Raw genomic sequence first — 14,213 nt, forward strand, 5'->3', positions numbered from 1 at the left:
CTCGCTGCTCAAACATGACATATCAGTGCAGTGCATTTCTGTGCAGTGTCCAGTGCATCGAGGACAAAACAGCCGTCTCACAGTGTGTCCGCCCTCCTTCAGTTTGCTATGACTCACACAGAGAACATTAGTTACAACACAACACAACATCAGATCTTCCTGAAATTAAAAATCACTTTTGCATGATTTTCAACTTCTCATCTGAACCAGGCCCCCAGGCCGCATGTGGTCCGCGTCCTCACTCAGTGAGGTGCGCGAATCAATTTCCAAATATCAAATTGTTGGTTGTTGTTTTCATCAATTTAGTAGCTATACTTGGCTAACTGAATGATAAGGGTTACAGTATCCTACTGGGGGAAGTGCACAGTCACAATCTGGCCCTCAGGTAGCGAGGATAACATTTTTGTGGCCCTCTCTATAATCAATGTTGCCCATCCCTGATCTTAACCTACAGTATGTAGGGCTCAAACCAGCTTTCAATTAATTCAACTTGTGATAATTATTTGCAATTATTATTCGACCCATCTCAGATATCCAGTCATGTATATTAGGCATGTATATTCTACATCAGGGGCGGAGCGAGGTTGTGGCATCTGGGGCTCTGGGAGCCCCGAATGTTTTCTCAAAACCCTGGAATCTTTTAAGGTTTTAAAATAGCTTTGACTTTGCATCATTTCTCCCTCAGTCGATCTGACTGGACTGGCAAATCAATGGAGCCGATAATAACGACTTTATTCAGGACACAATGGAAGGTCCATAGTACTGGGGAAACATCGCCAATTTATTCTGTGAACCGTACTAATAATATGTTTCAAGGTTAGTAATGCTGTTTATGCCAAGTTATGTTATGTAACTTCAAAATAGAAACATCAGACTTTGTTGCCTCTCTTTAGGTGGCAGTAGTTATCCTCAGCATTAGTTGTGGAGACATTTACATACAAAATAGGAAATTGGCTCTAGGAGGATTCTTTTCCTGGGCAACTATCAGGGTTTTTTTTACACATTTTTAGTCATTCTATTATCAAATGGCTTGAAAAATAGTGCATATAGCTGCCGTCAAAATAAGCCTGCAATGCCCCCAGAACCCACCCCCCGAAGTTTGGGCTGAGCCCTGACTGTTTACAACGTCTGGCTCCGCTCCTGTTCTACATGTTCCTAAAATCCATCAGGGGCCCTGAATGACTTTGCCAGTCAAACTGCTGTCCATAAAACAAGCTTTCATCATAAATAACTGTGACGGATGGAGTTGCGGCAGTATACAGTCTACGGGCAGTACAGACAGAGAAAAATAAACTCCAGTCAATGCTTCTGGTGAGAAAGAAAAGATCAATCTGAAACGATCACTGTATCTTGAATCCATACAAACAGCACAAAGTTGGCTGCAGCAACAGCAGCATTTTAATCACAGTGTGTTTGCTACCCATAAAGCCCCAGTGTCAGTCCGTGTTCTCCATGCAGTGTGGGGAAATACCAGGACATATTAATGAGAGGTGGAATATATATATATATATATATATACTGTATCTGTCTAGATTAGATTATGTTATATTATGTGGACCTCAGGAAGGCTGATAGGGATCCTTTTCTTAACAATAAGCGATTAAAAAAGATACTAAAACTAACACTGCTGAGAGATTTGAGCTGCCTAAACAGTGGCAGCCATGACAGAGTCCTTGATGATGCTTCAGATCCTTCAAAAAACGGTTGAACCAAACTAGCACACCTTAAAGTAAAACTTCCTGTGTTCCCTTGTCGACCGGCTACCTGAAGCTTTCTTGTAATTTCTTGTAATTTGAAAGCTAAAGTTATTCCACTCCTCTTGAGTGCAGCAGCAGCAGCAGCAGTTCAGCAAGAATTAAGGACAAGAAAAATGAGTTCAGTTCCTGTTTAGTCCAAAATGCAGAAGTTCAGCAAGCATGCAGTAAAACAGGGAGCTTCTACACTGGCTGCATCTCCAGTTGGACACCTTTTCTTGCTTTGGAACTTTGCATCTGCAGCCTTCGGTGGGAGAAAACAGGGATGAGGAAAAAGACTGTCTCCAAAATGTGCCTGTGAAGCTGTCCCTTCAACTTCTTCAGCAGGGACGGCACAGCGCCCCGAAACTATGGACGACATACTGTAGCTACTGCCATGGCCGCTGTGGTGTCGGGTTGGGGTTGGGGTAGATAGGCGCCGGTGTTGGGTGGTAGGCGGGCACAGCCGTGTTGGGGTGGGGCGGGTACGTCGGGGTAGGATACTGCGCCATGATGTGAGGCTGAGCGTGGGCAGTTGTGTGGGTGGGGGAGGTGGCAGAGGAAGAGGGGAGGTGGAGGTAGAGGGGGGCAGATGGAGCGAGAGGGGCGGAGGGGGCCGTCGGAGTCGGGACCCTCTGCAGGACCACGTGCGGGTAAAGCTGAGACTCGGAGCGGTAGAGTCCGGGCAGGGAGGCCTTCAGCAAACTCTCCTGACTCCTGTGTGAAAGACAGAAAGAGAGTCATAAACGAGGAGTAAACCTCTGTATATGGGCGTGCGCTCTACCAGGTGAGCTACCCAGGCGCCCGCAGCAGTGTGTTTTGAATCCTTTTTGGACAACAATGCACACATGCACATATTACCCCCTGTTCTCTACACTCTCCATTGGCTCCCGGTGCATTTTAGAATGGATTTTACATTACATTTGCTTTGCTATGTTTAAGCCTAACCCCCCTGAACGTGCCCCTGGTTAATTAGAAATGTGTTGGACTGCATTTCCCATGTGCACTTGCATGACTTTAGCACAGGTGTGCTCTATTTTCCCTCATTATAAGGTGCTGGATCAGCTTGCGTCAAACATTTGCCCTGATGACTGTCGAGAGACAAAAAAAAAAAAAAAACTTCTTTCCTTTTGTGTTTGTCTTAGCTCGAATACTTCTGAAGGTAAATTCATGATGGGATCTGAACGGATTTGAGCATTTGATATTGGTCACAGTCAGATTTTTAGGAATAAATGTCAAATGTGTTGAGGATAACAGTAGGCTGCACAGCTTTGTGCTTTCTAAATGACTTCTATTTTTACTGCATTTCTTAAAATCAAAGCACACACCTTGGTGATGTACTGTATTTGCTTCTGTGTGATGTGAGCTTACCTCTGGTAACCTCTGTTCTCATATCCACTCAGCCCTCCAGTCAGGTACAGGGGGCTGTCGGGAGCCAGATGGGGGTTCATCCTCTGGGAGAGATGGAAGATTTTGGGAGGAGGAAAATCTTCCCATTCACCCTCTTCTCTCTCCAGCCAACACTCGCTGCGACGGGCCGAGCGCTTGTCTCTGCGCCTGAGGAGGAGACAACTTTATCAGGTTAGTAGTCCTCTTATACCAGGGCGATACTGCGGCTATTCTCGCATTGCCAGCTCTATCTCCACAGCGCTGCGGAGTAAGGTCTGGATACAGCACCAGACATTCTGGGATAGGAGAAAAAAACGCTCTGGTTGTTTGCATTTCTTTAAATCAATCACAATCGTCTTGGGGCGGCGCTAAGCTCCGGACGCAGCCACGGTGGCTCTGCAAAATAGTCTCTGGAAGGAACTTGTTTCGGTGGAACATTTGCACTCCGCAAAAGAAAATGCCACATACAATATTAAATGACGATCACTGTTCACACAATACAGTAATGTGAGCTATTTAAATTAGCTGGATGCATGGTTAAACCTCATTTGCTCTTACCAGTGTATCGCCGTGTGTACTTCGTCCACAACAATCCCCACCAATCCCCACCAATCGGTCCCAAAACGTCCCTGTTAGTAATTGCCGTAAACACATCCTTTGCATATCTTTACAATCATTCCCCGAAAGAACCAAGCAGGCCTGCCTTGTTGCACGATCCACATTGTCTTCAAAACTTGCCATTTTCAGCATGTAGCTTGCTAGCTTTCTTTGAGAACGGCAACACACAGAGAGCGGGAGGTGAGGGACATGGATGTCAGGCTTTATACTGGAAATGTACTTCCGTTGATCCAGTCTGTATTGCGGGTTAGCTTTGGCATAGTCTTACATTGCCAGACCTTCCTCTACAGCACTGCAAAGGAAGGTCTGGCTAGTCCACACAGCATTCCGGAATGGGAGAAAAACGTGCTCTGGTTTATTGACATTTCTTTAAACCATTTACAATCGTCTTGGGCAACACTAAGCGCCGGACGGAGCAGCGGTGCCTCTGCGAAAATAGCCTCGGAAAGGAACTTATTTTGATGGAACATGTGTACGTTCAAAAATTGTTTCAATCTTGCAACATATTTACCCTGCTGAGATCTGAGGAGCAGTTAACCATAGTCCTCATCAATCGACCGGAGTTTGGAATTACAACACAAAGAAAGCGGAAGGTAACGGACATCCAGCCGAAATGAGGGACATCCGGCGGAATTTCCGGCGGCACCTGAACAATCCCGGAAATGAAACTTGGTTGATATAGACACGCTTTGGCACCCCTCTTTCTAGTCCTACCTGCTCCGTCCCTCTTTCTTGGCTCGGTCCTGACTGGAGCGTTCCTGCAGGCAGCAGATGAGGAAGGACAGGGACATGGTGAGGATGACAACGCCACTCACCACTGAAGCCAACACAGCCACTCTCAGACCACGGTCCTCAGGCCTGGGGATCGCTGTGGAGGGGGGTGGGGGAACAGATTACATTTTAAAAGATTTATCTTATCAGCAAATCCCCATGAAATGGCTGTCGGTGTTCAGTTATTGGCCAAATAAACCTGCTTACCTTCGCAGACAGGCAGGTAGTTGCTCCACTGCGCTTTGCCATTCCTGACGTTGCAGTAGATTTTGTCGCTGCCGACCAGCTGGTATCCCTCCCTGCACCAGAAGGCCAACACGCTGCCGATGGACACGCCTGTGCCACCCTCTACGTAGAAGGAACCCCGACGTGGCGGCAGGACAGGGATACAGGAAAGACCTGAGGAGAGAGGGGACAAAACAGAAGTGTGTAAAGTGTGTTTTGTTTTATAACTCCAGAAATAGACGATTTTTCTTTCCTTAGTCAAAAAAACTTGCTTTATTTAATCACATCCTGGCTCAGGCTGCGGGCGGCTGTGGCTCAGGACGTAGCGCGGTCGTCTACCAATCGGAAGGTCGGTAGTTCGATCTCTGGCCCCTGCAGTCTACATGTCAAAGTTCCCTTAGGCAAGACACTGAACTGTATGAAATGCGTAAATCTGATGAGCACGTGGCACTTTGTATGGCAGCCTCGACCAGTGTTTGAATGTGTGTGTGTGTGAATGAATGGGGGTGAATAGTTACATTACATTACATTTCATGTGACAAATAAAATTGAGTTTAAAATGTAGGTTGCGCTTCAACAACGAAGACTCTTGTTGGAGTGCTAAACACAAAATCCATTAGGCATGTTCCAAAAAGTTAAGAAAAGGTAGCACATCTGTACAAAATCCTGTAAAATGTCAAGTGAAATGACAGTGTGTTGTGCTCCTTAACTTGGGAACGGGAGATGTGCTACCTTTTTATTCAATTTTTCTAAGATATTTTTTGGGGCATTTTAGCCTTTAATAGACAGGACAGCTGTAGACAGGAAAGGGGGGGGGGGGGGAGAGAAGGGGAAGACATGCAGCAAATGGCCGTAGGTCAGACTCGCACCCTGAGCCGCTGCATTGAGGACTGCTGCATATGGGCGCCCGCTCTACCAGGTGAGCTACCCAACGCGCCCCTTTTATTCACTTTTTGAAGTAAGATTGATTGATTGATTGATTGATTGATTGATTGATTGATTGATTGATCAGTGCCTGTAGTGTGTAAAGTGCTTTGTTTGAAAGTGCTATATAAATGCAGTCCATTTTTATCACTCCAGAAATAACAAAAATCACTTTCCCTAGTCAAACAAACTTGCTTCATTTCATTTTAGTCACATCCTGGACTTTGTATGATTGTTGACCTTTGCTGGATTATGGTCTGAGACACTTATGTTATATACAGTATATTATAAAACATTTGGACGTTTTTTTAAAATTCAAACCCTATGAACCCTGTCCCAATACCTCTATCTAACTGCAACTTTTCCTTTTGTCTCTGTCTGCCTCGTTGCACTTCTCTCCCTCCTCTTTGTTTCTCTTTTGGCTCCACACTCATCAAACAGACACAGCACGGTCCAAAATGTGTCTGTTATCTCTGCCGGGGAGCCTGACATTAGCAGTTCCACTGGATAGATGGATAGACACAGAGAGATGGAGAGGGAGAAAGTACTATTTTTATCTTCCTTATGCTACAACACGCAAATACTGTACCTCTGAGAGGTCTCGTGATACAGCAGATATTATTAGATTGTGCTGCAGGGATTTTTGAGGCTGTCAGGAAATCTCGTGTAAACCTACGTCACAAAACGGGCCATATTTTTCTCAAAGAGCTTACTCAAATGGGGAATAAGCATGGTTTATTTCTGCACAATATCACAAAATGACCATTTGATACATGCAGTGGGTTGACAGGGGTATTGATCAATGCTGGTGACTCAGCAATTACTTGGCCAGCTGCTGGGCTTTCATGGCTTTTAAAGCTCATTTCACTGACTCATACTTTGTTATGGCCAGTGTGTTAGACATTATGTTACATTAAAAAAAAAAAAACTTGTCCAGAAAATCACAAGGGTGATAAATACCAGATGATTAGATTGTTATCTAAAATGAATGAATGAATTGCAGAGAAATGTCATGTTTGTACTGGCTATAATGACGACAGATAGAAACTATACAAACCCCAACAGGCTTCATTACAGGAGGAAGTATGTTGCTCCTTTTCTAATTAAACGAGTGATTTGATAAAATGCATCTTCACTTGAATAACTAATAGAAACAAGCATTCACCCAAACAAATGAAACTATTAAGATACACTATGCTACAACAGATTCCAGCTGTAAAAATGAATGTATTAATTTTAAGCTGCATTAGTTTTTGCTGATTGCTTACACACTAAAAGTGAATGGTTAGACAAAAGCATCAAACCCCTAACCTTTTGTAACCATGTCTTAAACAAAGGCAGCAAGAGTACAAACATGTTTTCTGCTTTGCACTTTGTTTGCAATGCTGCAATACACTTCCTGCCAAACACACCCAACACTGTTTTTTTACATTAGAAACTTTGTTCAAGAACGAAAACTCTTGTGATGTTTAAATGAATAAGTGCCAGAGGGGAATGTGATGCTGGGGTGTGTGTGTGTGTGTGTGTGTGGGTGGGTGGGTGGTCATCCAACAATAAGACCCTGTGAACACGCAAGCTGCTCTCTGCTGATTAGGAACGACAGATGGGAGGATCTCTGCAGCGGTAGAGACAGAAAGGAAGAGGATCCTGTGTAATGATGACAGCATGTGCATCTACACACACACACACACACACACACACACACACACACAGAGACACACACAGTAGACACATGTGTAATGGGTACAGTACAGGGAAACGAGGACAAGCTGACTTTAAAAGGGAAACTAAAAGCTATTCTGTTTCCCCTAAGATACCTTTTATTGATATCTCTGTGTGTGTGTGTGTGGCCTCCATGTAACTAAAAGCTAAAGAAAGCTTTAGTTGTACCAGTAGCTGATCTGCATAAGATTCCATTCAAAATGTCTCTCTCAAAACCTCATCAATAGGTTATTCCACAAGTTATGGTGTTAATTGACTTCTGTGTAAGCATGTATTACCATGACATCACCTACATGTCCCTTACATGTACCACATCTGCTCGCACCTAGATTTATACAAACTGATAAAACGGCATGCACTGTGCAAGAGAAAGGGGAACAATTAAAATTGGACTTTTAATTAGGATTAAATATAGAACTATGAATTTATGTCATTGGCCGATGCCAGACCCCTCTTTGTTTTTATCAAAACTGTTGCTGTTTGAAAATCATATAATCCTGTTATTTGTGTTTGAGAGATGCAAATCTCTCGGGGAAAGAATACTAAGGAGTACAATTTGCATTTGAATGAAAGCAATATCATATTTGATTAAAATGAGGAGGTTTTAATTATCATCTGAGCTTCATCTGGTTGATTAATCAGACTTCATTTTTAGTAGCAGGAGCTTTCATATACTGATCTATCATAAGGACTCATACATGGTGCAGAACAACACAGTTATCTATTTGTATACATGGGGATATTGATTATTAGATGGTAAGGTAAATTAACTTTCAATGTCGTTATTATTGAAACTTTGTTGGGCTTTATAGCTTAGCTTCTGGTTCCTAATTATTTTCTCGAAGAAGAAAACAGGAAAAGTGATTTACAGAGCAGATATTTAAAAGTTGAACTTTAAATTTAAAGCAGTAGGCTATTAGTTGATATTTTTGGAGAACATATTGTCAGGTTTATTTTTTTTTTAAATTGTTATGGCGAACATGCTAGCAAGCAGTTGTCTATTTAAACATCCAGCCGACATGGAGCAACATCAGCATTCATTGTATTTCTGTATTTCCCAAAGTTCAATATTCACTCTCATTTTACCTCTGTTTTGGTCTCCACCAAACTCCTGATAACAATATCTGGCTCTTTAGCTGCTAAATGCTCCATATATTCACTAGCTAGCCAATAACTTTGTCTGTTTTCTGTTTGGTGCTGAGTAGGCAGTGTACTGTGTACGGTGTATTGGGACCTTTTCACTGAAAATAGCGGTGTGTTACGGCTACAAATTGATGAGTTGTGATCGTGAACCAGAACAGTAAAGTTACGTTCTGCAGTACCACGATAACAGCTAGAAGATGCAAAAACACTCAGTACGGCTGAGAGGCAATTACAGAGTTGGGTGATAATTCTCTCGCCATCTATATAAATAATTTAATGTTTATATTACAGTATATTAGCTTGTTAGCTAGCTAACAAACTCCTGTTAAAACACCATTAGCACATTAGCTGATATACTGTATGTACTGTACATGCACAGTAGGCCTGTGTGTTCTGGAAACTTACAGGAATGCACTTTCTAAACTCACACACGCACGCATGCATGCTTGCCAAAGGAAAGCCCCCCCAGTGGAACCCAGATTCAATAAAAACTGGAATTAATGCCGAAAAAATTCAAAGTGTGTGTTGGTTTTAGGGTTTGTCAGTTGTGTAGTTGTCTGAAATCTGTACTGTCCAGGTAGTTTGTGTTATCCCACAAAGAGTGTGTGTGTGTGTGTGTGTGTGTGTGTGTGTGTTTTTGACTCTGCGCCCTGTTTGCTCTTTCCTGTTGATTCAGTCCCATTCAGAAAGCGTCTGTCATCGTGGAAACTGTGGGATGCCAATCAAAGCGTTCAGCAGCCATCGGAGCCCTAATACACTTCTGGAGTCCCAAACCTGGCAACCCGACACCACCAACCAAACATCCTCTCTGCTGTATTATTCTCTAAACCCCTTCCCACTTGTCTCTGTCAGGGAAGCACTTGGAATAGTTTGTGATTAAATAAAGATTAGGCTCTCTGCATTAAAGATTCAAACACACATACACATTCCCATGCACAGAATGAGTGAACAGAACAAACACACACTCGCTAGATGCACCCATTGGATGCACACATGAAGACACCATGTTCTGTACAGTGTCATGCTACCAGGCTCTAACACACATATTAGTATTGGCATACTCGCAAAGACCTTTATTCACTCTATGTACTTTTCAGCTTCATGAACCCCAAATTTAAAACCTTATCCTATAAACTGATCATTACATTATTCATGCCTTGCCATAATCAAACAATTCCAATTAGCAGAGGCTGAGATATCATGACTTCTAGCCTTATGGGTCAAGCTCATAGACTGTAAAAATAATGGACGACGCTTCAGGGTCTGAAAAGTGAAGCCAATGCGGAAGTGCCTTTAACCTACATTCTATCTAACTTCCAGCAGGGGGCAACTCCACTGGTTGCAAAAAGAAATCCATTTCTAAAGTCTATGAGAAAATGTCCCGACTTCTCACTTGATTTATTACCTCAATAAACATTTTCATAATGAGTTTATGGTCTCAATTGCTAGTTTCAAGTCTTCTTCAATACAGCATGATGTTCATTTTATAAATTATGGTCCCATTTCTTTTAAAATTGACGATAAAACAGGGGATGCTTTAGGGGCGTGGCTACAGGCCAACTTGTCAATCATAACAGAGGCTTAGCAATGACTAACCATGGCATTGTGTACATTAAAATAGACCTGAACTTGTTTTTGGGTGTTGTCTGTGTTTTCATCTTAAAGTGCCCATATTATGCTCATTTCAGGTTAATAATTGTATTTTGAGGTTGTACAAGAATAGGTTTACATGGTTTAATTATCCAAAAACACCATATTTTTGTTGTACTGCACATTGCTGCAGCTCCTCTTTTCACCCTGTGTGTTGAGCTCTCTGTTTTAGCTACAGAGTGAGGCATCGCACTTCTATCCCATCTTTGTTGGGAGTCGCACATGCACAGTAGCTAGGTAAGGATCACATCAGCTCGCTGTTTGTTTCTACAACTTCAGTAGTACAAGGCAGGATTAGCCGGGAGACTTCTTCTAAATGAGGGCGCACTTCCAACTTTGCGTGGAATACCTGCAGAATAGGGACATGTAAGTAGTTCTTTTGTAGATTATGGTGAACTAGTGTGTGTTGTAGCAGTGTTTTGCCATTGAGAATGAGCTAGCATGCTACGGTTAGCCCCCTCGTCTTGGCTTCTGAGTTTGTATGCGTAAAATAACACCCCAAATCCCAGAAAAAGTGATTTTTTTTCATAATATGGGAACTTTAAACTTTGACCCTCTCACTGTGTCTTTTCACTTCAAAGTTGATTGGAACATTTTGGTTGCCCAAAAATGTCTCGTTCAGTGTTCTGTCAACCAAGCCAGCTAGCTACTGCTAGCGTTAGCTGGTAACTTAGGAAAGTTTGCCGATGAATGGCGGCAGTACCTGGTGGTCCACGTTTACCCTCTGATAGATCTCCAATGGATGACTCACTTCAGAAGGGTTGAAAATCAGCTACTTTCCCCCTTTTTAGCGTTTGGCTTAGCGCAATGCCATTGCAACCATAAACAACCCTGGCTTGGCTGCGTCATCCTCCCCCGCTCCCCCCTTTCCAGTTTCAAATAGCCAAGTTCCAAATTGCCAATCTCAAGGCTTCAAAACGGCAGTCCACAAACTAATGGCTGACATCCACTATTTTTACAGTCTATGGTCAAGTTCCACTGTATGTATCACACTGGATCCTACACTTCCCATATTGCATCTAAATTGCACCTTTTTGTTAGACTCTCCCTACCTGGTAAACACTCGTCTTTTAAAGAAACACTCAATGGACAACACAAATGGACAGTGGAAGTAGAGAAGAAACCCTGCAGTTCCAAGTTAGACGTTAGCTAAAACGACTGAAGGAAAGACTCTCTTTCCTCCATGCTTGGTCAGTTAGATAAACAATGCTTAAAAATACATTAAATCTGAGTCAGACTTTATCAGACGATAAAAGTCTGAGTTGAAGTTAATGAAAGATGGCATTCTTGGCTGATGGCTGACTAGCTTCATCTCGTTCACCCTCGAATTCCTGTCTGATTCTTCTTCTTCTTGAGAGTTGTTTTGGTCCCTTTGCTCCAGCTGTATGTGATCTGACCTCAAACAAACATCATGCCTCTCTCTGTCCTCGCCATCAGTGTACGTTGTATCTATTTCTGTGGCAACTCACTGATGCGCGATATCACAACTGATTACCTAATCCCCTTTGCTCTCGCTCTGCCTGCATACTGTGTGTGTTCCTGTGCAAACACTTAAAGACGTACATGTTTGCCTCAGCCATGCATTAGTGCTTGTGTCCAGTGAATCCCAAATGCTAGTAAAGTGAAACAAAGTGTTCAAGGACATTTGTATAGGCAAAATCTGAGGGATTTGAGCTAACGGAAGTTCTCCTTTAACCGGCAGCTTCGGCTGGATCTGATTGAGGATAATCGCTCCACTTTAACAGAGCAGGCGCAGTGAACTGATTTTGAACTACATACATTACTGACATGCCAGAAGGGAGTTACACTGGTCTCAAAACCTTCAGCTATTCATAGGGAACAGACTTGGCTGAGCCTAGAGTTCAATGGATGCCAAAAAATGTAATTATTGGCACAGAAAAACCATTACATTTAAGATGTAGCCTTCATCAAAGTTACACGACGGAGAGACAAGAGATCTTAAATTCCACTTTCTCCTCTTGCATGTTCATCCACAGTGGCTGTCACTTTGTTTCAAATGGAATAAGTCACCTCAAACTCATAAAAGATAAATGACAATACTTCTGTCCCAAAAGAAAATTGGAAATTACAGTGCAAGAGCATCTGATGGGGATTTTGGATATTTATATTGTAAAAAGTAATTTCCGATTAGTTTATTGAAATGAGCACTGGTGTGAGTTTTTCTTTTCTCTACTTTTCTTACTTTTTTTTACTACTTCTATCATTCACCTTTCACCTGAGTTAAAATTTCAAAGGCGAGGACCTTCTTGTGGTTATTTTAAAGCAACAAATATTTCGGAAAATACAGTTATTTGCTTTGTTACCGAGAGTAAGATGAGAAGATTAATACCACATACCAATACCTCATATCTCTACGCTAAATATGTAGCTGGAACCAGCAGTTGGTTAGCTTAGCTTTAAGTCACAACTGGAAACGGGGAAGCAAAATCTGCTTAGCAGCAACTCTATAGCTCACTTATTGTGTTTTAAATCCATACAAATCTAAATCATTGAAGTGTAAAATAAAAAACTTTGGCGTTTTACTATATCAGGCCTGAAAAAAATCCATCCCGACCCTACAAGAACCTGTGTAGTTTTTTTGTCCAAGCCCAACATGAACCACAGCTAGAGCTGGGCAATATATCGATATGATATCGATATCGTGATATGAGACTAGATATCGTCTTAGATTTTAGAAGTCGTAATATGGTAATATGGCATAAATGTTGTCTTTTCCTGGTTTTAAAGGCTGCATTACAGTAAAGTGATGTCATTTTCTGAACTTACCAGACTGTTGTAACTGTTCTATTATTTGCCTTTTCCCCACTTAGTCATTATATCCACATTACTGATGATTATTTATCAAAAATATCATTGTGTAAATATTTTGTGAAAGCACCAATAGTCAACACTACAACATCGTTGCGGTATCGATATCGAGGTATTTGGTCAAAAATATCGTGATATTTGATTTTGTCCATATCGCCCAGCCCTAACCACAGCAGCAGTTTTATTAAAAACACAAATATCTACTGCTTTTTTTCGATGTGTGTAAGTTGATAAGTGGTAAGATGGTGGTCACACATAGCGGTACACAGCCCATACATTATGCATAACATTATACACTATATGGTTTGCATTAAAAACTTTTGTACTAGAAATTAAAGACCGGCCCAAACTCGGCGGGTCGGGGCGGGCCCAATCGGGTTCAGGCAGAGAATTGAAGCTCTATCTTATGGGGGGGGTAATTCCGGACTATTTCTTGGCCGGGACCAGTAACTTCCTGGAGTTTCTACTGGTTACCTGGCACCCCGTGCTGGTAGGCAGATTTTTAGACACAGTTTAGATGAGGTGTGTTTGTCTTCGTTGCCTCTTCACTTTCATTGAGCCCGCCCCTTAGCTGTTCCCATCCAACTTCAACCATCAGGGCAGAAAGAAGGCTGATTTCAGACTCTCCCTTGGTGACTTTGTTCAGCAAGCGGTAGTCAGGGAAGCTAATAATGAAATTGAGTCACTGCCAGCAACCATATTGTATTAACAGGCAAGAGATAGAAGGAACCTTTTGTCTGAAGAACGCCAAGCCTGTAGGGCTTAGGAGTGACGATAGTGTGTGTCGCTGATGGTAATACCCCTGGCACTGCATGTGTGTGTGCCCTTGCATGAACAGTAGGCTACGGGTCAAAAAAATCCTTTTGTGGATCATGCATGTTTGCAGAAATCCAGATGAAGCATATGTTTAAGTTATCAGAGCTAATGTGAGATACATGAGTGAATGCAGATTTCTAGCGTGACTTCCAATGCAGTACTGGAAAAAAAACCTGTAGTAATTAGCTTCAAAATAAACTGGGCTCTACCTGCAACCAGTGAGTGTGTGCATCTGTATTCCTGGGTGTTGGCATGTCATTAACAGGATTTCTTGCACAAGAAATAGCCTGGAATAGACAAAAGGTAATTGGCTTAGCCTCTCAGTTAATCAGATTAAAGGCATTGTAACATATCACATTTTAGGCTTTTGGCTAACGATCATATCCAAAGAGA

The 14,213-nt window shown here is 42.3% G+C and overlaps 1 protein-coding gene across 1 annotated transcript in view; it reads right to left on the reverse strand.

Annotated features, from left to right (window-relative positions):
- Window positions 1-2,122: 2,122 nt before the first annotated feature.
- The window catches only part of LOC144512438 (uncharacterized), a 16,641-nt gene continuing 4,550 nt past the window's right edge, over window positions 2,123-14,213 (reverse strand). The window contains exons 2-5 of the mRNA XM_078243199.1: window positions 4,719-4,910; window positions 4,455-4,608; window positions 3,105-3,290; window positions 2,123-2,450 (exon numbers count right to left, since the gene is read on the reverse strand). Coding sequence (XP_078099325.1) covers window positions 2,123-2,450; window positions 3,105-3,290; window positions 4,455-4,608; window positions 4,719-4,910 — 860 coding nt within the window. The remainder of the gene's footprint in view (window positions 2,451-3,104; window positions 3,291-4,454; window positions 4,609-4,718; window positions 4,911-14,213) is intronic.

The sequence above is a fragment of the Sander vitreus genome, chromosome 23, assembly GCF_031162955.1.
Source record: "Sander vitreus isolate 19-12246 chromosome 23, sanVit1, whole genome shotgun sequence".
Lineage (NCBI taxonomy): Eukaryota > Metazoa > Chordata > Actinopteri > Perciformes > Percidae > Sander > Sander vitreus.